The sequence below is a fragment of the Culex quinquefasciatus genome, chromosome 3 (genome assembly GCF_015732765.1).
Source record: "Culex quinquefasciatus strain JHB chromosome 3, VPISU_Cqui_1.0_pri_paternal, whole genome shotgun sequence".
In the NCBI taxonomy this organism is placed as follows: domain Eukaryota; kingdom Metazoa; phylum Arthropoda; class Insecta; order Diptera; family Culicidae; genus Culex; species Culex quinquefasciatus.
In genome coordinates, this window is record NC_051863.1 from 192,222,283 (window position 1) to 192,246,875 (window position 24,593).

At 33.7% G+C, this 24,593-nt stretch overlaps 2 protein-coding genes across 4 annotated transcripts in view; both read left to right on the top strand.

Moving 5' to 3' along the window:
* Positions 1 to 3,552: 3,552 nt before the first annotated feature.
* LOC119770703 (protein artichoke-like) lies at positions 3,553 to 10,482 on the top strand. Of its 3 annotated transcripts, XM_038266046.1 has the most exons (4): positions 3,553 to 3,619; positions 3,696 to 6,088; positions 9,458 to 9,562; positions 10,176 to 10,482. In XM_038266046.1, the coding sequence occupies exon 2, from the start codon at positions 3,708 to 3,710 to the stop codon at positions 5,778 to 5,780; it is 2,073 nt and encodes a 690-aa protein (XP_038121974.1). In that variant the 5' UTR covers positions 3,553 to 3,619; positions 3,696 to 3,707; the 3' UTR covers positions 5,781 to 6,088; positions 9,458 to 9,562; positions 10,176 to 10,482. The 3 variants fall into 3 exon arrangements, with proteins under 3 accessions (XP_038121974.1, XP_038121975.1, XP_038121973.1); XM_038266047.1 differs by lacking the exon at positions 10,176 to 10,482 and having other exon boundaries at positions 9,458 to 9,571; XM_038266045.1 differs by lacking the exons at positions 9,458 to 9,562; positions 10,176 to 10,482 and adding an exon at positions 7,819 to 7,921.
* A 4,940-nt stretch (positions 10,483 to 15,422) lies between these two features.
* LOC6031031 (heparan sulfate 2-O-sulfotransferase pipe) overlaps positions 15,423 to 24,593 on the top strand; it is a 283,006-nt gene continuing 273,835 nt past the window's right edge. The window contains exons 1-2 of the mRNA XM_038264684.1: positions 15,423 to 16,043; positions 19,331 to 19,644. Coding sequence (XP_038120612.1) covers positions 19,601 to 19,644 — 44 coding nt within the window. The 5' untranslated portion in view covers positions 15,423 to 16,043; positions 19,331 to 19,600. The remainder of the gene's footprint in view (positions 16,044 to 19,330; positions 19,645 to 24,593) is intronic.

Sequence of the window (24,593 nt, forward strand, 5' to 3'; positions counted from 1 at the left end):
GGAATTTTGGAATTTTGGAATTTTGGAATTTTGGAATTTTGGAATTTTGGAATTTTGGAATTTTGGAATTTTGGAACTTTGGAATTTTGGAATTTTGGAATTTTGGAATTTTGGAATTTTAGAATTTTGGAATTTTGGAATTTTGGAATTTTGGAATTTTGGAATTTTGGAATTTTGGAATTTTGGAATTTTGGAATTTTGGAGTTTTGGAGTTTTGGAATTTTGGAATATTGGAATTTTAGAATTTTAGAATTTCAGAATTTTCGAATTTTAGAATATAATTTTAGAATTTAATTTTAGAATTTTAGAATTTTAGAATTTTAGAATTTCAGAATTTCAGAATTTCAGAACTTCAGAATTTTAGAATTTTAGAATTTTAGAATTTTAGAATTTTAGAATTTTAGAATTTTAGAATTTTAGAATTTTAGAATTTTAGAATTTTAGAATTTTAGAATTTTAGAATTTTAGAATTTTAGAATTTTAGAATTTTAGAATTTTAGAATTTTAAATTTTAGAATTTTAGAATTTTAAATTTTAGAATTTTAGAATTTTAGAATTTCAGAATTTTAGAATTTTAGAATCTTAGAATTTTAGAATTTTAGAATTTTAGAATTTTAGAATTTTAAATTTTAGAATTTTAGAATTTTAGAATTTTAGAATTTTAAATTTTAGAATTTTAGAATTTTAGAATTTTAGAATTTTAGAATTTTAAATTTTAAATTTTAGAATTTTAGAATTTTAGAATTTTAAATTTTAGAATTTTAGAATTTTAAATTTTAGAATTTTAAATTTTAGAATTTTAGAATTTTAGAATTTTAGAATTTTAAATTTTAGAATTTTAGAATTTTAGAATTTTAAATTTTAAATTTTAGAATTTTAGAATTTTAGAATTTTAGAATTTTAGAATTTTAGAATTTTAGAATTTTAGAATTTTAGAATTTTAGAATTTTAGAATTTTAGAATTTTAGAATTTTAAATTTTAAATTTTAAATTTTAGAATTTTAGAATTTTAGAATTTTAAATTTTAGAATTTTAGAATTTTAGAATTTTAGAATTTTAGAATTTTAGAATTTTAGAATTTTAGAATTTTAGAATTTTAGAATTTTAAATTTTAGAATTTTAGAATTTTAGAATTTTAGAATTTTAAATTTTAAATTTTAGAATTTTAGAATTTTAGAATTTTAGAATTTTAGAATTTTAAATTTTAGAATTTTAGAATTTTAGAATTTTAGAATTTTAGAATTTTAGAATTTTAGAATTTTAAATTTTAGAATTTTAAATTTTAAATTTTAAATTTTAGAATTTTAGAATTTTAGAATTTTAGAATTTTAGAATTTTAGAATTTTAGAATTTTAGAATTTTAAAATTTTAAAATTTTAAATTTTAAATTTTAGATTTTAGAATTTTAGAATTTTAGAATTTTAGAATTTTAGAATTTTAGAATTTTAAATTTTAGAATTTTAAATTTTAAATTTTAGAATTTTAGAATTTTAGAATTTTAGAATTTTAAATTTTAGAATTTTAAATTTTAGAATTTTAGAATTTTAGAATTTTAGAATTTTAGAATTTTAGAATTTTAGAATTTTAGAATTTTAAATTTTAGAATTTTAGAATTTTAAATTTTAGAATTTTAGAATTTTAGAATTTTAGAATTTTAGAATTTTAGAATTTTAGAATTTTAGAATTTTAGAATTTTAGAATTTTAGAAACCAAAAATTTTGAATTTTAAAATTGTAGAATTTTAGAATATTGGAATTGTTGAATTTGGAATTTCAGAATTTAATAAATTTGAAATTTTAGAATCTCAGAATATTGAATTTTTGAATTTTAGACTTAAGAAGCCTAGAATTTTAGAATTGAAGGTCTTAAGTGTTTTGAAAATTTAGAAATTTAGATTTCTAGAATTTTTTAAATTAGAATTGTAGAATTAAAGAATGTTTGATTACAGTTTTGTGGTGGTAGAGTGTAATGTAGTGTGTGAGTGTGGGTATTCAGCGCCTTCTGCACGACCGAAGCTTGACCGCGATCGGTTCCTGGATGCCGACAGAGCTCGAGTTCGGTTGATGCGCCTTGTCCCGGGCCGCTTTTCTTGTCGTCGTGGTTAGATTTGAGGTGGCAGCAGATCTGGAAAAGGACGGCGTCGCAGCCTGTGAAGGGAGGAAGGTCGATTAGATCGATCGATTACTAGTTGTGGTGAAAATTGTTCATTAAAATCTTACCAAGTTTCTGAGGGTATCAACGTTGATGATTTGCCCCCGCTGGACAACATCTTTCTCTCGGTGGCCCTGGAGGATGAGGAGGAGGAGGAGGAGGAGGAGGAGGAGGAGGAGGAGGAGGAGGAGGGAGGAGGAGGAGGAGGAGGAGGAGGAGGAGGAGGAGGAGGAGGAGGAGGAGGAGGAGGAGGAGGAGGAGGAGGAGGAGGAGGAGGAGGAGGAGGAGGAGGAGGAGTGTCCAGCTGCCAACACCGCCAACAAAGTCGTTCCGGCCAACCGGGTCGAGCTTAAAAGTGCTTTCGGTGGGGAAATCACCTGTCCGGGAGAAGTCAAAGGTCGATCCGCACTACCAGCGGCAGCTGATTATTTCTTCCCGCTTGACAAAATCTTCTTCCTCGCTGGCCGTGGAGCAGGTTCCGGCGATGCAATCATTTCGCTGTCCGCCTTCTCGAGTGTGGCCATTGCCACCGGTTCCGTCTTTTATTCCAAAACTGAACCTTTACCGCTCCTTTCGATCACTGTTGTCCGAATCGACGCTGGCGGTGCGGGTTGACCTTTCACTTCTCCCGGACAGGTGATTTCTCCACCTCCGAAAGCACTTTTCAGCTCGACCCGGTTGGCCAGAACGACTTTGTTGGCGGTGTTACCAGCTGGACACTGGGCACTGGGAGTTGTTGCTGCTTTTATTTAGCACAGTACTTCACATTTTAAAAACACCGTCGAAACAGAACCAGTTAAAATCTGGCCACCGGGAACTTCTCCGGCTCTCCGGTTACTTCACCCGAAAACTAAAAAAAACATTGTATAAACAAACTGTCACGAGAGCTTGGTTGACGTTTTGAATTAGGCTGCGTTTTGACAGTAGTTACGCTTCGCAAAAGTGAGACGGAAAAAGTTGCGTTTTCGAACACAAAAGTTTTCGAAATCGTTGAAAATGTTTTCATTTTTGAAAACATTGTAAATGAAATCGAAAACAATCGATGTTATCGATTTTAAAACAATTTGTTGACGGTTTTTCGGACAGGATTTCTATCCGTGTAAAAGTCCAATGTGAAATAACTTATAAAATCACACGATTCTTGAAAAAAAGCCCTTTCCATCCAAATATTGAAAAAGAGCGAAAGAGCCGTTCAAAAGAGCGGCTCTTTTTAAAGAGCGAACGAAAATGAGCGGCTCCTTAAAAAGAGCGATTTTGCCCACCTCTAGATTATTAGTAATCAGTAACCTATGTCATGGAATTTTTTGGTGTATTTCTGAGAAGGAGATCAATCTTATCTTTGGGAGTACGATTAGAATAAAAGTTTTGGGAAACCTAAATAAAAAGCCAGTCGAGCAGAGATTGTGATTGTCAGTATGTGAAAACAACAAAAGTAAAATTGTGTTCATCAAATTTTTAAAATAGAAAGGTAGTTACTTTTTTGTCTGCTTTTTTTTTCTTTTAAATAAATTACATAAATTTTCCTCTTTTTGTTCACGTTGCAGAACTATTAGAGAATGCTGAACGCGCGAGGACTTAGAATTATACTATGTGCTACAACGGTCTTCAACATAACTTACAGTGATAAATCCGTTTGTGTTTCTACAAATGACCCAATAACTCACCCAAAAATGTATGCTGACTATCCAAATTTGTGGATGCTGGATATGAGCAATCAAACTAAGTTTGCGTTTCCACAAAGTCGAGTGATACTAGCTCACATAAAGTTGGCACGTTTCCACTGCAACAACTGCTCAGTCAGTTCGATCTATAAGGAATCATTCGCAATGCTGCCTAAGCTCACCCATCTAGAGCTGGACCGTAACAATCTGAGCTACATTGACGCGGATGCCTTTGAGAAAAATCCTCTTCTGCAGAGAGTTCAACTGGTTGAAAATAACCTGCTTAAAATCAATTCTGAAGGAATCTTAAGACACGTGACTTTTGTATCATCTTTAAACTTGGATTTTAATCCCGGATTTGACATAAATCAAGTTCAAATTGAGCTTCCCTGGCTGCTATACTTTAGCTGCAAGCATTGTAATACTTCGTTTGTGGACAAGTCAACGATGAAGCGATGGCAACGTCTTGGATATCTTTATCTATCGGACAATCACATCGATAGAGTCGAGTTTGACGCATTTTTGGATATGCCGAGGTTCAAACTGCTGAACGTTGATAGAAACCGTGGATTGACTAATTTAACAATTCAATCGAAAACATTGCTAACGTTAAGTGCGGAAAGCTGTGGCTTAGAAGGAATTCTGGATACATCAAATTTGAAGGCGTTGGAGTTTTTAAATGTTAGAAGGAATAATATTTCCAACATATATGAACGCGGATTCGAGAGTAACAATAATATTCAAACAATACTGCTAGATGATAACCTGATCGAGAAGATTCCTGAGAAGCTGTTGAACATTACATTGTATAAATTAGACACGCTATGCATAGATCGCAATCCACTGCAACCAAGTGAGCTTTTGGAAGAATTCAATACGAAATACTCAACAAAGAGACTACGTCGAGGATGCCTAGATGACCAAAACCCAACAAAGGCATTTGAATACATATTACCAACACAAAATGGAGTGGCTCTTTATACAAAACAAGCAAACGCACAAGTATATCAAGAAGAAATTGCTAAATTGGAACATCATTCACAGGCCATTGTGTACATAGAAGAAGATTACTTTGCGGAAAATAGTAAAGTCTTATCGGTGATTCTTGATAACAACAGTCGATATGATTTTCCTGAGAACCAAACGTATCTCAAAAGTGAGTTCATTGAACATATTTCACTGGTCAACTGTTCTATAAGCGGCATTTATGAAAAAACTTTCATGAAATTGCCCAACTTGAAATCAATCAACTTGAAAGGAAACATGATTTCATCGTTGTATTCCGCAACACTTTTTAATCATAATCCGGAACTTCAGAGTGTAAACCTGGCCAACAATTTGGTGAAATTGATTGCAATCAATCTGTTTGAGCACCATCAATCGCTACGATATCTAAATATAAATGGGAATAAACATCTGTCAAGTAAACCAGGAAACCTATTTCTGTTTAGCCCGAGTCTGGAAACGTTGTTGTGTCAATTCTGCAACTTTGTTCACATTGATAGCTTCATGTTTCAAGGACTTCCAAACTTGAAGCATCTAGATCTAAGCTACAACAGGATCACTATTCTGGAAAAGGACGCTTTTCGCGCACTGATACATTTGAAGCATGTAGACTTGAGCAATAACCATTTAACGGCGTTAGGATTGGAATTGCATTTGATGAAGCAACTAGATACTCTATGTTTGTCTGGAAATCTCAAAATAACGCTTGAACCTGAATATGTTGGAGGAATGAAGCAAATGGCAAACAAATTAAGGCAATTGGATACAAAATGTGAAGACACGACATTCTTTCAAAACATCACTGAATTGTTCAGTTTCGAAAAAACTACAAACAAAACAGAGGAAAAATATGATCCAATAAGTAATGACAATATAATCAGCAGTGCATCGATAGTGATTTTCCGTAGTGTTCAATTTACAATTATTTTAGTGCAAATTTTCTACCAATGGCTAGGCACGTAATGTGTAGAAGTTTGAATTATTTCCTTAATATCACAAAAGTGTCGTGTGAATGTTATATGTGACAATAATGTTTAGCATGACCGGCTAGCGAAGACTGGACAATTATCACAGACAAGAAAGATTGCCCAGTAACTCCTATTCCTACCTCCCCGCGGTGCTAGCTGGGATACGAGTTTCGATTAGATGATTCGAATAGAGTAGCAGGATGGAACCAAGCACGTATGCTGACAGGAAAGGGGGCCAATAAAATGTGCATAAGACGAGACGAACTTTACTAATACGATGAGGTTTAGCCGGAAACTGGTAAAGTAAGTTAAATTTTAGTATAATATCGAATTTATAACACGACATCTTTCTCTCCTTGTTAAGAAATGCGAAAACAGGCAAGGAGAAATTACAACTTAAATTAATGAGCAATTCCAGCCCAAAACAGGAATTTTTTAGGTACTTTTTTCTCGACCCTCTCCGATTTCAATGAAACTTTGTAGACATGTTATCCTAGGCATATATAAGCCATGTTTGTGTATATGGAGCCAGTAACACTCGATAATGACATTTTCGAAGGGCGTACGTGTTTTCAATATTTTTGTGTTTCGTAATTTAAATATTGCTGTATCTTGAAGCCGTTGCATCGTATCAAAAAGTGGTCAAAGACAAACTTTTAGGAAATTTGACGGGCTTTCCAAAAAAAATACACTGAAAGAAAAAACACGCCACTTTTATGAGATTTTTTGATTTTTAAGTTTTAAAGTCAAATTTGAAGGTGAGCCTACGATTTTTTTCGCTCAAAATTTTTGTGAAAATAGCCTAAGATGTTACAAAAAGACTCACGAAAAATGCAGGATGGAGCAACTCACCTAAAAAAATACAAAAATCATTTACTGAAACTGTTTTTTTGAAAAGTGCTCTAAACGTCAAAGTTTTCAAAAGCCGAACACGGGAATCGATTCTTTTGACAATTTTACATAAAAGTCTCCATATTGACCATGGTCCTAAGTCCAATCCTTGTGAAGTTACAGCGGATTTAAAAATAAAAATGCTGAAAAAATAGGTTTTTTTATGGTTTTTGGCAATTTCTATATGACGGACTTGATTTTTCAGTTTGGAAAATATTTTTAACGAAAAGCTCGTCCAATTTTCCATAAGTTTGTCTTATATTATAAGCTAATTACATTGCTCATAATTCAAACATAACATTTTTTCAGTGTAGTAAAGTAACCTTAATAATAAATTAGCTTATATCTGTAAGCTCATACATCCAATTGAAATGTGGTCAAAGACAAACTTATGGAAAATTGGACGAGCTTTTCGGTAAAAATATTTTCGAAACTGAAAAATCAAGTCCGTCATATAGAAATTGCCAAAAACCATCAAAAAACCTATTTTTTCAGCATTTTTATTTTTAAATCCGCTGTAACTTCACAAGGATTGGACTTAGGACCATGGTCAATATGGAGACTTTTATGTAAAATTGTCAAAAGAATCGATTCCCGAATTCGGCTTTTGAAAATTTTGACGTTTAGAGCACTTTTCAAAAAAACAGTTTCAGTAAATGATTTTTGTATTTTTTTAGGTGAGTTGCTCCATCCTGCATTTTTCGTGAGTCTTTTTGTAACATCTTAGGCTATTTTCACAAAAAATTTGATCGAAAAAAAATCGTGGGTTCATTTTCAAATTTGACTTTTAAACTTAAAAATCAAAAAATCTCATAAAATTGGCGTGTTTTTTCTTTCAGTGTATTTTTTTCGGAAAGCCCGTCAAATTTCCTACAAGTTTGTCTTTGACCACTTTTTGATACGATACAACGGCTTCAAGATACAGCAATATTTAAATTACGAAACACAAAAATATTGAAAACACGTACGCCCTTCTAAAATGTCATTTTCGAGTGTTACTGGCTCCATATACACAAACATGGCTTATATATGCCTAGGATAACATGTCTACAAAGTTTCATTGAAATCGGAGAGGGTCGGGTGCAACCGATTCCTTATTTGACATGGAATTGCTCTAAATTATTCCCACAATATTTTTTCAGGTAGACCTTGTGTCGCATCAAGGAGCTGGATAAACGGAAGTAACTTCCCACATGATGAAGGGATTTTAGAAGTAATCAGTTAAGAAGATTTGATGAAGTAAAACCTAAGAAAAAAAGTTGAATAAAATTATAAAATGTAAATATTAATTTAAACGTATTAATTGAAACCGTAATTGTAATTGATTAGTTATTTGTGACGAGAGTCTGTTAATTTACAACTTTTTATCAGGTTATGGAGGTTACTTTAAGATAGAAAACGGAGATAAATTAACTAACCAAATGGTTGAAAAAATAAAGCTAAATCAAAGTTAGATGCGGGAGTCTTGATTACGATCTTTCTCTGTCATGTCACACAATACAAAAATCAGATCACAAAAACGTGATCATTTTTAGAGGTTCCCAATTTCATGAACGCTTGTTTTTGGGGGCTTTCTTTTTTATGTATTCATTGGTACTTAGTGCTTAGTGATATTTATTTTATTAGTTCAGTGAGAGGCTTTAAAAATAATTGAAGCGATGCCATATAAAAAAAATTTCATATATATTCTAAGACCAAAGTTTTCAGATTACTGTGCCGTCTTTTCTTAATATCTCTAAAATGTATGTTCACGTAAAACCAAAAAGGTTAAAGCACAAATATTACCCCGAAAGGTATACTCTGAAAAGCTCGCAAATGATGCAGTTGTCGGAGTTCAAAGCACATGGTTTATCTCCGACACCGGGTACCGTAATCAAAACAAACCAGAAAAAATGAGCAAATAACAGGTGAGAGAAAAATTACCTTGGTAAACTATCGAAACTTTTTGCTCTCTTGAACTCTCTGTCGTTCTTACCTGGCCGTTCCGTGAGAGTGGCTTAAATTTGATGTACACAGCTTGCTGTAACTGGTTTTTGGTCAGTTTCTTTCGGGACGCTACACAGGTTGTTGGATGCGGAATATTTTCTTAATATATTTTACAATATCTTAATCAGAAGAGAATAAATTACGAGTTAAGGCCTGTTTCTTATCAATCATTGATTTTAGAAAAAAGTATCCACGGGGTTTATAGATGATCCCTAAAACCAATAGTTAAAAATTTGACAAAAAATCCATTCAATTTAGGAATGATTGTTTAAGTTCCCTCAAAATTCGACAGTTTCGCCTACCACAAGTCTAATCAATAATATTTCAATTATGGAGCTGACAATTTTTAAAAATAAGTTTTTTTTTGTTTTCAATAAGGATGGTACAAATATTTTTCAAAGTTTTTGTCCTCCTTCAATATCGGCCCGAAAAATCAGGGAGCAAAAAAATATGTTTTTTTTAAACTTCGAAATTTAAATGAAAATTTAAGTGCAATCAGCTGAAATCAATTTAAAATGCATTCCCCTGCGTCTATAATCATTCCCAATATGTCTAGGTTTATTTAAAATCTCTGGAAATTTTTGAAAATTTTCGATGTACAGAACCGTAAAAAGATATTCTTGTTATAATTTTTATTTTTCTCAAATCTTAATTTTTTCGCAAAACTATTGATTGCAAAACAACTGAACTAGTGTAAAATGCATTTTAAAACACTTTTTTTTTGTTAATTTCAATTTTTGTATATTTTTCATGTTGCCCCCCCCCCCCCCCTTGTCACTTCTACCTATGACCCAGATCATCCTGCATTGCAAAGAGGAAGCCCCGACCTGGCGATGATCCCCTTCACATTCAACCGGGAACCGAATCTTCCACAGAAGAGGTGAAGCTATAAAAGAGAGTGTAAGTAAAGTATGCAATAGCGTGGTTCACGTTTCTATGAAAAAGACAAAAGTTGTTATTTTGTCTTGCATCAACCGGAATTTCGTTCTTTTATGTCCCCAGAAGCACTCCTGAAAATTTGAGCCCATTTGGTAAAGTCTAGGAGCTCCAGTTTTAATTTGAAATTTATATGGGATTTTGATTTATTTTCCATGGAAACTATCTTTTTACATTGTATTAGGATTTTTTTATAAATCGATTAAATGACTTGATTCTTATAGTAGGAGATAGGTTTTGAACTGGGAACAACTTTGTAGAACATACCAACATGCTAGGAAGTGACCCTTTAAAGATACAGATACTTTTAGATGGTGGCTTTTGAAGTAAAGCCCTTCAAAAGCCACCATCTAAAAGTATCTGTATCTTTAAAGGGTCACTTCCTAACATGTTGTATGTTCAAAGTTCAAAAATCATAAGAATCAATCATGTAGATAGTTTCCAAAAAAATAAAGATGGTAAAAAACAAAATCTGCAAATAGACCAAAGCCAAATTTTCAGGAGTGCTTCTGGGGACATAAAAGAACGAAATTCCGGTTGATGCAAGACAAAATAACAAATTTTGTCTTTTTCATAGAAACGTGAACCACGCTAGTATGCAAGCATGCACAAAAAAAAGAGAAAAAAACCCGACCGCGTCTGCCCGTGTCGGCATCGTCGTCAGCTGTTTGTGAAAGGCAGCGCCACGCGAGTGACTTCGACTGTCGACTTCTGTAAAAAGAGACGAACCGACACGAACGGTGAGAAGGGGGGAGGGGGCGTAGGTGAGACAGCCAATAGAATGTGGCACAGAAAAAAACAAAAACAACAAAACGAAAGATCTCCCGCTGATCGTGTCTCCAGCGAAGAAACGCGACCAAAACGACGACGCACATGGCCAAACACGAGACGGATCGCGAGTTGGTTGGAAGCCGGTAAGTACCGCTTCTCGGAACGGCTGAGCCACGCGCTCGCACACTTCTCTCTCGACTTTTTTTTTAATACTCTCCCTCTCTTACTCAGGTGAGCTCGGCTCTGCCGACGCAAACGCCAAAGAAAGGTGTGCAGACGACAGCTCCCAAAAACAGCGGGATAACTTCTTTGGAAAAGGGGTGGAACTGTGAAACTGATTAGAGGAAATTTTGATCAAAAAAGAACATGAATTTGATTTTTGTTTTCAATTAAAGGATTAAAGGATTACACATCTTAAATATAATAAGTAGTAAATAAAATTAAAATAAAAGTCATAATCAAATGAAAACAAATCAAGGAACAGACCACAAAAAATGGTCAGAGTTTTGTATTAATTTTGTTTTTTTTTTAATTATCTGTTCAACGATAAAGTCATAAAATCGCTATAAACACAATTTTTAAGGGTCAAATCAGTCACATTCAATCTGGTTTGGTGGCCCATAAGTGCTATTGAATGGATTGAAAATCAGGTAAGTAGTTCAATAGTTGAAATGATTAGTTAGGTAAAATCAGATGCTGAATCTTAGAAATTGTTATGAAATACGGACCTAAATTTGACCAATCATAGGTTGGACTAACAAAAGACCTTTGCAATGAGCCATAAACACCAAATATGTGGTAATCTTATCTTCAGAAAAATGCCAATTTTTTGATTCATTATGTTTTTGCATTTTTTTTAGAAATGGTTTTTTTAACCGCCTTCAACTGGGGCGAATAGGGACACGTGATGCGAATGAGAACAGCAGTTTTAACCATGTAGGAGCACAATATTTTGATTTTTCAGATTGGTTTCGGTTAGAACAGATGTAGACCAACAAAATGTGTACATCAATTTCCAAATTTAAAACCATTAAATGCTCTAAACACGGATGTCCCTTCAGACTGTAGTCGTAGTAAGTTTATAAAAAAAAATCTTTCCAATGAGCCATTATACTGAAGTTCGGATAACCCTATCATAAAATTAATGCAATTTTGAGAAATTTAAAAAAAAATATTATGGATCGTTAAAAAATTCTATGCCAACAGGGTCTAGAACCTTCTTAAGATAGAATTACAAGATCTTTGGCGTTTATGCCACATTGTAAAGGTTAGATCCCCTACAATGTGCCATAAACGCCAAAGATCTCGTGCACTTTTTCACTACCTGGTCTTTGACATTTTTATAAGAAAAAGTTCGAACGATCTTCCAAACCAGCCCAAAATGTATGTAAATAAACACTTGTTTGAACCGTAGCCTTGATAATTCACAATAAAAATATTTTCGGTTTCGGTTGAGGATGGCACCAGTCACAAATGTGGACTAAGTTGGATTTTTTCAGCATGCGAAATAACATAACGAAAATCGAGCACTTTATCGCTTAGGCTCAATTCTGAGGGCATATTCAGATTAAGCAAAAATACATGGAAAAATCATGTAGTTGGGCGATTGTAGAATTTCGTTAGGGTGGTCTCATACAGTTTCCCTTGAAAAAAAAAACACTCCTGAGAGTTTTTCAGCGTGTGTAGTACTAGGTCGAGATTTTTAAGTTTTTAAAATTGCATCTCTTTTACACTAAAATGGCTGCAACTTTTGACCGTAAAGTCCAAACAGACTTAACAATTTTTCACTTTGCTCTAGAACATAACCCTTTCTAGAAGATAAAAAAGTTTTAAAAATATTTTCAAGAATTCAGTTTGATTTTTTTAACGCAATAATCATCAACCACCCAAATTTTCAACCAGACCAAAATTTGCCCCTTAACATTTGCAACAACTCTTCAGAAAAAATCTAATCTTCAGAACGTAACAATTTTTCGGAAAATCGGATAAGGTTGGAACAATGAGTGCATGATTGACAAAGGGAGCGCGTGGTCGTAAAAAATATTCGGAGTTAAAAGTGATTTTTTGTGTATGTGCCTTTTGTTTCGCATTTTGGTCGTGTATTGTGTGCTGCGAGGAGAAGATTATCCTCTGAAAATGCAGCGTCATCAGGTCGTAAAAAATATTCGGAGTGAAAAGTGATTTCTTTTGTGATTTTCAAAGCCCTTCCTATATCATCGTTGATCGGAAGGCACGGCGTCGGGTGGATTGTGTTTAAATTTTTCGATTAAGGTTTTATTTTTTTGCGGTGAAAAAGCCAATTCTATATAATGAACGAAAGACGCACTGACAATTTGGATCGTTGAGTAAATAGTGGAGCAAAATAACTGTGTGTGAGTGTTTTTGAGTGTTAACCAGAAAGACCTTCCCATAGCATCGTTGCTCGGAAGGCTCGCCGACGGGTCTGTTATGAAAGTTCTCCCCATAGCGTCGTAACTCGGGAGGCATCGAAAAGCCCCACTAACCCACTAACCCAAAAAAATAATTAATCACGTGATGCTTGAAGGAGATGCTGTGGATTCAACGGTCTCAAGCGGTATCAACAAGTATATAGCGAAAAACTATGTGCTTGATGAGTCTGCAACTTCAACTATCGGACTAACATTCCTCTTTTTCGTTGAACTGCAGGCTTCTTGGGAGGGCGCCGGTATTGACTAATAAAGTCGGGGTCTTCAGGGGTTAAACAGTGAACGGATGGTTGGCTCCCACTGATCATTTTTGATTCATTGTTTAACTTCAGCTGATCTGTCAATAACGGAGTAGCAGCTCATTGGCAGTCAACCATGCTCATGCTCATGCTCATGCTCAAATCGGATAAGGTTGGAACAATGACAATGAAAATAATTATGGGTAATTCTCTACCAACTCACACGAAATCGGGAAAAGTTGCCCCGATCCCTTTTCGATTTGCGTGAAACTTTGTCCTAAGGGGTAACTTTTGTCCCTGATCACGATTCCGAGGTTCGTTTTTTATATCTCGTGACGGAGGGGCGGTACGACCCCTTCCATTTTTGAACATGCGACGAAAGACGCACTGACAATTTGGATCGTTGAGTAAATAGTGGAGCAAAATAACTGTGTGTGAGTGTTTTTGAGTGTTAACCAGAAAGACCTTCCCATAGCATCGTTGCTCGGAAGGCTCGCCGACGGGTCTGTTATGAAAGTTCTCCCCATAGCGTCGTAACTCGGGAGGCATCGAAAAGCCCCACTAACCCACTAACCCAAAAAAATAATTAATCACGTGATGCTTGAAGGAGATGCTGTGGATTCAACGGTCTCAAGCGGTATCAACAAGTATATAGCGAAAAACTATGTGCTTGATGAGTCTGCAACTTCAACTATCGGACTAACATTCCTCTTTTCGTTGAACTGCAGGCTTCTTGGGAGGGCGCCGGTATTGACTAATAAAGTCGGGGTCTTCAGGGTTAAACAGTGAACGGATGGTTGGCTCCCACTGATCATTTTTGATTCATTGTTTAACTTCAGCTGATCTGTCAATAACGGAGTAGCAGCTCATTGGCAGTCAACCATGCTCATGCTCATGCTCATGCTCAAATCGGATAAGGTTGGAACAATGACAATGAAAATAATTATGGGTAATTCTCTACCAACTCACACGAAATCGGGAAAAGTTGCCCCGATCCCTTTTCGATTTGCGTGAAACTTTGTCCTAAGGGGTAACTTTTGTCCCTGATCACGATTCCGAGGTTCGTTTTTTATATCTCGTGACGGAGGGGCGGTACGACCCCTTCCATTTTTGAACATGCGAAAAAAGAGGTGTTTTTCAATAATTTGCAGCCTGAAACGGTGATGAGATAGAAATTTGGTGTCAAAGGGACTTTTATGTAAAATTAGACGCCCGATTTGATGGCGTACTCAGAATTCGAAAAAACGTATTTTTCATCGAAAAAAACACTAAAAAAGTTTTAAAAATTCTCCCATTTTCCGTTACTTGACTGTAAAAAAATTTGGAACATGTCATTTTATGGGAAATTTAATGTGCTTTTTGAATCTACATTGACCCAGAAGGTTCATTTTTTCATTTAGAACAAAATTTTTCATTTTAAAATTTCGTGTTTTTTCTAACTTTGCAGGGTTATTTTTTAGAGTGTAACAATGTTCTACAAAGTTGTAGAGCAGACAATTACAAAAATGTTGATATACAGACATAAGGGGTTTGCTTATAAACATCACGAGTTATCGAGATTTTACGAAAAAAAAGTTTTGAAAAAGTTACTTTTTGCGTTTCTCTTTGTTTCGTCGTCCGTGTCTGTTGCGGGTGACCATGAACGGCCATGATCGATGACGATCAATTTTTTCAAAACTTTTTTTCTTAAAATCGCGATAACTCGTGATGTTTATAAGCAAACCCCTTATGTCTATATATCAAAATTTTTGTATTGTATAATCCTGATATATATATAATGAAATAATTCTCATTAACACTACAACAAGTTTACGTTAGTTCAGTAAAAGTTGACACTGAATCTGCTTTTCAAATACCTGGGAGTACTGAGAAAGATTTACTTGCTTTACTGAAAGGTGTATGATTTTTCCACGAAATTCGCTAAATTGATAAATTTATACATTAAAAGTGATAAGGTACAAGATTTAAAACAAGAGTGAAATAAGTGAATCCGTGATGCTCATTATTTTAAATTGCCTACCTGAATAATATTTAGTTCAACACATTTTAAGAACTATTAATTTTGAACAGTACTGAGTAATGGTTCTTCTGAGAAATATTTCTGTGATCGTGATAACACAAATTATGACCTTTTTTTTTAATCCCTCCCACTGTGTTGCATTGAGCCGCGCACACTTTGCGGAGAGGGGGTCCGTTTCTCTTCAGTTTCTCTCTCTCTCTCTTCATTCAGCTTTGCTCTCCCCCATCGAACCGGCTCAGCTGAGTGGGCTCCGGCAGAAGGTTTGAGCGGCATAGGCTCCAGCAGAGTTTGCAGAAGAAAAAAATAACACGAAATTACCGTAAACAGTTTTAGTTAAGTCGCGAACGTTAATGCCATTAGTTGGGGGTCTGCCAGCAGAAGCGCCGCGTCGCGAGCCCGTCGTTCGTCGTTTTCGGTTGAAACTTTGTGCAGCTTTATTTTTCCAAGTTTTCGTGCACGTTTCGCGTTCTGGTTGTGCGTAGCGAAAAAAAAAGTTTTTTTTTTTTCGAAAAGTTTTTCGAGTCATGTTTCCACTGCACAAGCAGTAAGGCACTTCAAGTGCAAGCCAAATTACAACATTTTAAGTAATTTCGTGAGAAAAATCGGCAAACATCACCCACGGTCACAGAAATTGGGGTGTGGGCCAAAAATTGAACCGAAACGGCCAAAATAAGTTTGTGGGGGAAAATTCAATTTGAGACGTGAGACGTGAGCGGCCAGTTCCCACGAAGTGACAAAAAAAAGAAAAAAAAGTGATTTTTTTTTTTGGTGAGAATTTACCTTCGTTGGTGATCCTGGGCCTGGGAGCCTATCAAAAGTGCTCGCAAAAGTGCCATGATTTTGCTGGATTAGTGTTTGAAAAAGTTTGGCGTTGAGCGGAAAGTGGTGTTGATTTTGCTATGTGAAGCTGATCAATTGGTTTGTGTTTGAAGAGCGCTTTTCGTGCTCACGGATTTTGTGATCAAAAGGTTAGTATTTTTCATGTTTATTTTTAATTAATTTCAATTTTCAAAATTTCATAAACTGTAATTGCTGTTAATGTTTATTTATTTATTTCTGGCAGAATCAACCTTCTTGGTCATTCGCTGCCCTTAAACTTTGATTGATTTTTTATATTTTACATTAGGTTGGTACAAAATTTATTTAAAAGTTATCATCAGCCCCACCCTTCAATCAGGATGCAAAAACATTTTTTTTTTTCTCTTCAAGAAAACAACAAAATTTCAATACAAATTTAAGTGCAATCAGCTGAAATCAATTTAAAATGCATTCCCCTGCGTTAAGAAAATGTTCAAGCATGTTTGGGTTGATTTAAAAATCATTTAATTTTTTGAAAATTGTCGATGTTTGGTATTGCAAATAGTTTATTTTCGCTAAAATGTTTGTTTTCGTCAAATCTTACATTTTTTAAATGCATTTAAAACATAGTGTTGAAACTATGGCTTGTTATTTAAGCTTTAATAGCCGTAGCAAATATTTTTCAAAATATATGTTCCTTGTCTCTGACCAAAGTATAGGGGGAGCGAAGCAAAAAAAAACAATAAAATTGAGAGTACTTGCGATGGTTCCAACATGTCAACGAAAAAGGTTTTGTAACATGCTCTATATATCAGTACAGATGTTTTTCAATCATTAGGTATCAATAAATCAAAGTTAGACGAAAAAATTTTTGCAAATAAAAATGCTTTTTGCCGTACTGTATATCGAAATTTGACAAATCTTCATTTTTTCAGCTTTTTACTCAAAGAACTATCAACGCTGAAAAAAGCATTTTAAATTGTTTCCAGTAGATTGAATGTCTAATTTCATTGAAATTTTGAATATTTTCATCAATTTTGGTTTGTCCCCTGATTTTTTGAGCCTATATTGACATAATCTTTGAAAAATAATTGAAACGATGTTTTTTTTTCTAAAATAAAAATCAATTCTTATATTTTTAAATTCATATACTTTTTGCAAAATGCTCAATGTATAATAACGGTTATTTAAAGTTTTATTTATTATTAAGGTTGGTAGAAATAAAAGAAACTAAACTTGTGTCAATGGATTATGCTAAATTTTCAAAATTTTGAATCAAGGTATCACAACATACGCTGTTTATTATTATGGTTATGAAACTGTTAAAATTTGTTAAATATCTATGAATTTATGATCATATTTATTTCCCACATGATCCACTTTTTTTTCGATGTGTAGTCCAAAAATTCAAAATAATAAAAAGAATAACAGTGCCACACAATGTACAGAAATAATCTTTTTTGTCCCCGGAATTCTTGGTGAAATTTCAATGGAGAAGAAAAAAATTGAAATAAAGTTTGCATTTTCCTTACAAAAGCTTATTGTTGAGGTATTTTGATAAAAAACTGACCTGAAATATCTACCTACAAGTATAAAATTAAGGAGAAAATAACCACAAACCACTCTCCCACTGCAAAGCGCAAACAAACAAAGTTAATCAAAGGTTAAAATGCTGGCACACTTTTTTTTTTTGGTTTTTTAATTGGTTTTTATGGAATTAATTAAACTATTGGGCAATCCTCCCAAGAATGCGTAAATTTATTAAAATTTTAATTTCTGTATCTTTGATATGGATAAAACTTTGTAGGAACAATTAATTGAAAACAAAAAAATATTTTGCATCATTAGTTTGTCCTAAAAAATCCCCATTCAATTGTGGCCCGACTTTTTGTTCATGAAAATCTCGTTTACAATAATTGCATTTTGTTCAGGTTAGGGATGGAATAATTGCAAAAAAAAAATCATTTTCGCTTGCGAACTTTTTTCACCCGCGAAAGAGAGAGGAGGCAAATCACGCAAAAGAAAATCGCTCCCGAACTTCTCCAAAAAATCAATCTGTGGATGATTTTTTTGTGATTTTCCTTGTTAGCATCACTTAAAACTATTTATTTTACTTTGTTTACACTCATTGGGGTTTGTTCAAATATTACGTCCAGAGATTTTCAGGATTTCAGACCCCCCCCTCCCCCCGTCACGCACTTTTCCTATACCTTTAACATGGGCTGTCACAAACCTCAGACCCCCCCCCTCCCCCTATTCATGAACGTAATTTTTGAACGAACCCTTGCCCAATTACAAAAAGTGACAGTTCATTTTTTGACCTGTGACGTTACACATGCAAGTGTAGTAGTGAAAAAGATGTTCCGCCGAATAATCAAGATTCTTTAGATTCCTTTTAACGATCTTTCGTGCGCGAGAGAGGAGAGCCATTTTTCTCTTGATGAACGTCCAAAGATTTTCTTTTGATGATGATTATTCCATCGCTGGTTCAGATGCTGCAAACAGCAAACAATGCGACGGTAAAATCGCATGCAAAAGCATGCACATCACTTTCGTCAAAAAAAAAAACACTTAATATTACACATTACATGTACAATTTTTGTAAACACCAAAAAATGCAACCGACGAGATTCAAATCCAGCACCAACAGTAAGGACTGGTGCCTTAGCCCGCTCGGACATCAGACCGATGAAGAACGGTTAGGATAAACGCATATATTAGCTTGACATTTCGGTCAAGTAGGTTTCCCATACTAATTTGCTACATATTTCATGGTGTAATATTACATAGAATTTCATATAATAATGATAAACTTATTCTACACCCAGGCCTTTTGCACACGGCTGGATTCTACTTTTTTTTTGCTGTGCACTATAACAAATTGTGTAAATTTGGAAGGTGTTATTTTGGAAGGTTGATGTAATTTTACCTCAATTTAGACTGAAAAAGCGACATTACAACAGAAAAGTGGTAAAATTACACATTTTCAGAGGTAAAATTACACATTTTTTCTGACATAGACGATGTACCCCTTCCCAGATGTAATATTACCATGATTTTTTTCTGTGTGTATCTCACAACTATTAGACCCCTCTCCAATCTCTTTTAAGCAAATTTATAGCATATTCTTTGATCTTTTCGAAATAAGTGATCAGAAATTGTCAAGCTAGGTCATGCGCTTTAAAGATAAAAAAGTTAAGTCATAAAAAACGATTTTTAAAGTCAATGGCCTCAAAACGTTGCACGATGTTGAATTTTTTTTCGATTACAAATTTGTTTTTTATCCAATAAATTAGTTTAAAAAAACGATTTTTTCCAAAGTGTTCAAAAGAAATGTATTAAACAAATTACCAACTATAATTGGTTTTCCTGAAACTGTATGATCCAAGGAACAATTTGGTCCAAAAAGCTCAAAAATGACAAAAATCTGATCTACCGTATTTTTCTCCTTTTTCAGAACACCAAGAAGCATCATCAGCTCCGAAGTAAAGCCATCATAATTGACAAGAAATCCAGTTGTCATCCATCTGTGCGAGTGTTTTCCCGCCTCATTTTCCCAACCCCAAATCCCGGTGATACATTTCATCTGCCCTTCCAATTACCGCTGAGTTCTCCTTTTCCCATTTTCTCGCCTCGAAAAAAAAAAACCTAAAGCAAAAGTGTGAGTCGCCCAGTGAAGTAAGGTTTCGGGGGCCAACGTTGAATCAAAACGAAGAAAAGCTCCACGATGGATGTCCTGCTCAGACACCGCAGGGTGCCATTCCCAAAAAGGTGAGTGTCCCGCGTTGAAAAGTGTTCCCTTGTGACACCCCAAAAAGATTCCAATCTTAAATTGAGTTCTCTTTTTTTTTTTTTGCTGTTGATATTCTACCACATCAAGGACTCGGGCATACCGCTCTTTCAAAACCGAAAATTCAATTCCCGACTCATCAAAGGCAAACTCTGGGAAAGAAAAAGTGGTTTATCTAGTTTCGTTTTTGAGTGTTTTTTTTTGCTTCTCTTTTTTGTTGGGTTTTGTAGGGAGTAGAAAATGAAATCGTTACTCTGATTTGCTCACACACCGATTAAATCGCGTACACACTTGGGTTTATGTTTTCGACTCGTTTCCTTCTCCTCTTCCTCAGTTGTTCACTTTTCCACTTTTTTGTAAACTGATTTAATTTTCATGCACGTTGAAGCAATCCAACGACGATGATTCGCGTGTACACACCTTTCGTTTGGCGCTTATTTTTCCTGCCTTTTTCCAAATTTGAACCATTTGCTTGGCTGTGTGTAATCAACTATTGTGGACTAAGCTAGCATTTATAATTAACTTTTACCCTTCATTGTAGGACTGTAGCTTTAAAGGGCAAACTGCTTTTCGATGCTAATTTTATGCTTTTATGTTCGGATATTAGCTAATACGAGAGAGGCGGTTGAGATTGAACCAATTAGCTTCAATCAAACAGGCTTCGCACTGGACCATTTCTCGTTATTAAGTGTGTTATCTCACCGAAAAGTGAAGACGATTCCCACGCGCGGCGGTGTAGAAAAAAAATCGGATGAAATTTGACGCAACTTTAAATGAGCGCGAAAAATGCCATCACTTTATGGTGGCCAGGGTTGACAAGTAGGCACAGCCAAAACTTTGGTGGGCTCTTTGACTTTGCTTTAATTCGATGTTCCTAAAATATTTTTGGGTGCGTGCTGCTTTTATAGCTCTACAAACTGAAAAATAAATTTTTCATCCGGATTAGACCTGGTTTGCGGGTGGGGAAAAGCTCAACGTGACGACAGCTGAAATAACTCGAATCAAAATGTAAATTCAATCAGTTTGATGATTTTTTAAAAATAAAATTGCGTTGGATTAGTAGAGATGTTTCCCAAGTTTAAAAAAGTTATTGTGTTATTCAAGATTTTAAAAATGAAACTAAATATCTTTAAAATTTATTTTTTATCTCCTTTCTCAAAAAGAAATAGAGAAATAAATTGTTGTCATACCCTGATTAAAAATCAATGCACATGGCTACAAAAAATCAAAATTTACAATATCGAAAATAAAACTTTTTACTATGTGTTTTGCTTTAATAATTTATAAATGGTTTTATTTGTTAGAATACAAGCTAGAAATTTGGTTTCTTGATTTTAGAACTTGTATTATCTTACTGGACACGGTTTTTTAAAAACTAAAATGGCTTTATCAGACAATCATTTAAACTTTATTGAAAAATTAATGTAAGTGGAGAGTAAAGTTCAAGTATTTTTTTTGGTAAAATTCAAATGAGCTAAATAGTTTAAGGAAAGTTATCTATTTTATTAATTTATTTTTTCCCTAAAAATGGGTCAACACATTACACAGTTAAAAAAATCATGGTAACATTATATCTGGGAAGGGGTACATCTTTTATGTCAGAAAAAATGTGTAATTATGCCACACAAAATGTGTAATTTTACATCTTTGCTGGTGTGATGTATCCTTTTCCATCTAAATCAAGGTTAAATAACATCATAAAAGAAGTAATATTCAACCTTCCAAAATTACACATTTTTTTAAATAAAACTACAAAAAAAATTTCTTTAAGACCGACATTGTGTCAGACAAAAAATATTTTTTTTCATCAGAAACTGGTGAAATTTCTGTTATGATTTTGTTTTCTGTAGATCAATTTATTATTCATGAATTTGAAAAAAAAAACTTTTGGATGTTAATTTACACCTAAAAATTGTCAACTAACCAAACTTATGATTTTTTGTTGTACAATTTTGTGCAATATTTTGACGACTGCGAAATTGCAAAAATATAAAATTAAAATTTAATAATAAATGTTTAAATTTAAAATTACCTTATGGGCTATCGCTGCAATTTTTTAACGTTTCGGTTAAAGAAGGTTCGAGATGTTTTTTTCATTTAAAGTGAGTTTTGAAGAATTTTAGTCTTATATAAAATCGTTTGCTTTTCGTCACATTTACTGCGAAAACGCTACAGATCACTTGAAAAATCAATTTCTTATTACAAAACTACGTATTTTCAGAAAAATAATTGAAAATTAAGTTTTTTACAATATACGTATCAAATGATCAGTATTTATTCATACCTTTCGATAGTAATAAAATTTTTTGAGAAATACTCAAATTCTTCACTAAACTACGCATTTTTGAAAAAATACTTAATTTTTTTTGCAATTTTGGTTTCAAATTATCGGGATTCTTCATACATTTCGATAATTATAATATTTGTTGAGAAATGCAAAAAATCACAAATCTACGTATTTTCGAAAAGAAATACAAAAAATTGTAGTAAAAAAACTAAAAATATCAGTTTTAACAGACAAAAATCTAATTATATGATACCTATATAACAAAAACTGAATGTTTGAGTATTTTTCAAAAGTACGAATTTCTTTGACAATTTTGAGTTCTATCAAACTCAATTTATCTAAATATATAAAAAAAAATCCCAATTATGTAGTATTTTTTTTTCAAATAAACGTAATTTTGTGAAATTTTTAGTATGTTACAAATAATATAATTACAAACGAAATGTATGAAATAATCCTTGTCTTTTGATACCCATTTTGTAAAAACCTTTATTTTTTTGTATTTTTTGAATAAACGTAGTTTTGCGAAAATTTTGAAAATTAAACAAAAATATTAAATGGATGAGTATTTTTTCAAAGGTATGAAGTTTTGTGAAAATTTTGAATATTTTCAAAAAACTGTGTTATTACTTTCGGATGTATATCCGATCATTTGATACCCATTTTCCGAGAAACTGAAATTTTTAGTATTTTTCACAAAATACGTAGTTTTGTGAAATATCTGAGTATTTTCTGTGTGTTATAATGTAAATGTATGAAAAAATCTCGATCACTTGATACCCATACAACACAATCAACAGCTTTGAGTATTTTTTCGAGAGAATTGCATTTTCAAAATACAAGAAAAATAGGTATATTTGTGAAAATGTTCATGTTATTTATAATTGCGGTGGATAAAAGAAGTCATCCCGATTCTAAAAAATGATATTTTTTTAAATGTTTTGATGATTTTCTATAGGATTATAGCAAAGGTCTCCCATATAGCCAAAATCCCATAAGCTCTGTACCTCGGTTATGCACGTCTCAGGTTTGCATCCCCCATACGCGGTGGTAAGCCGTGGCATGACTGTATAAATTTGCAATTGTTTTGAAATAAAAATTACCAGCTTTGGTCATGTTTCGAACTAATTTTCTTAATACTGAATGTTTACGTTTGTATAAAAAATACAATAAATTGAAAAATACTCGAAAAATCTAAAAAAAAAATTAATATTTTTAAAAAATCTCACAATATTTAAATTAAAAAATATAAATGCGTGTAAATTTAATTGATTAAAATAATGAAAATAAAAAAAACAAATGAAGTTAAGATTTATGCAGAACACATTATGCTCAAAATGGCGGAAAAAATTAAAAGTATTAAAAAAATTGCGCTGGCGAGGAATTTTTATTTTAATTTTGATTGGCAGATCTTCGAGCACTTAAAGATTTTTTAATTGCAGTTTAACCCAGCTAAAAAAGAATTTTGAATTTGGTTGAAATATTTCCATCTTAAATCAAACATGAATTAAAATGAAATTTTTAAAATTAGGTATCCCAAAATCATTCCACCTAGATCAAATTTCTCGCCCTGATGAAGTCATTGAGTTGGCTTATTCACAGTAGGAAGAATAGCAAAAAAATAAAAACAAACCCCTCTATCTATTTGTGGCGCGTGCCGTCCAAATCTGGAGCGGTCGCGTTGATCAGGTTGTAATTTAATTTTCACCAGAAATAACAACAAAAAGTTCAACACTAGCAGATTTGGGACCTGAACTCCCGCCCCCCAACTCCACAGGTTGGGCGCGGTTGTTGGTGCACGAAATTTAACTGATTTAAAATTGATTTAAGCTGAGTACATCCCGGTAGTGGATTCCAGGGGAGCTCGAGCGAATGAGCAAAAAAAAATTGGGTCGACACAGATTGCAAAATCAGACGAAATGTCCACATCAGCAGGAGCAGTGGAGGGAATGAGTAGGGACAGTGATTGCAACCCGATAGGATGAGGTTGTTAAATTTAAATTGAATGTAAATAAATTGAACAAATGATAGAAACGATTTTTTTTCCTTTGCGGGTTCACACATATACACTTTTTAGTTGACAGTAATCGGTTTCGAGGAGTTCATTTCTATTTTTTCTTAAAGAATAAAAAAACAGATTTTTTTTAAGTTGTTTTAAAACGAGCTCAAACTAATATTTTGAAAAATAAATTGGTGGACCCCTCGATGCCTCACATCCAGTACGGTGCATTCCGAACATGTAAAAAAATGTCATCCACGCTTGAATACGCGCTCAAATCGATCAATTAAAGTTTTATTGACGATCCCATTCAGTTCGGTTTGGACAGCCCAGCCTCACAAATGGCGAGCCCCGGCGTTTGGCGTGCGCCAATCACTGAAGTACCGTTTAAGGGCGTTTGATTGGTTCAAAGTGGGTTATTTTTGATACTGTGAAAGTTGCGAATATGTTGAATTTATGATTTCAAAAGTATCAATTTAATGGGAAATAACCTTTGAGAGCAAAAAAAATGTCGTTTCATCGACTGACCAACCTCACCTCATTCAACGGTTTTCCACCAACCGGAAAGAGAAAAGCGAAAAACTAGTTAGGCAAAAGCATTCGGCATTGTCACGCGTCTATTTTCGATGGTCTAAGTCTGAATG

Bases quoted from the DNA above. Each gene is read 5' to 3' on its own strand.
- LOC119770703 (XM_038266046.1), top strand. From the start codon at position 3,708: ATGCTGAACGCGCGAGGACTTAGAATTATACTATGTGCTACAACGGTC.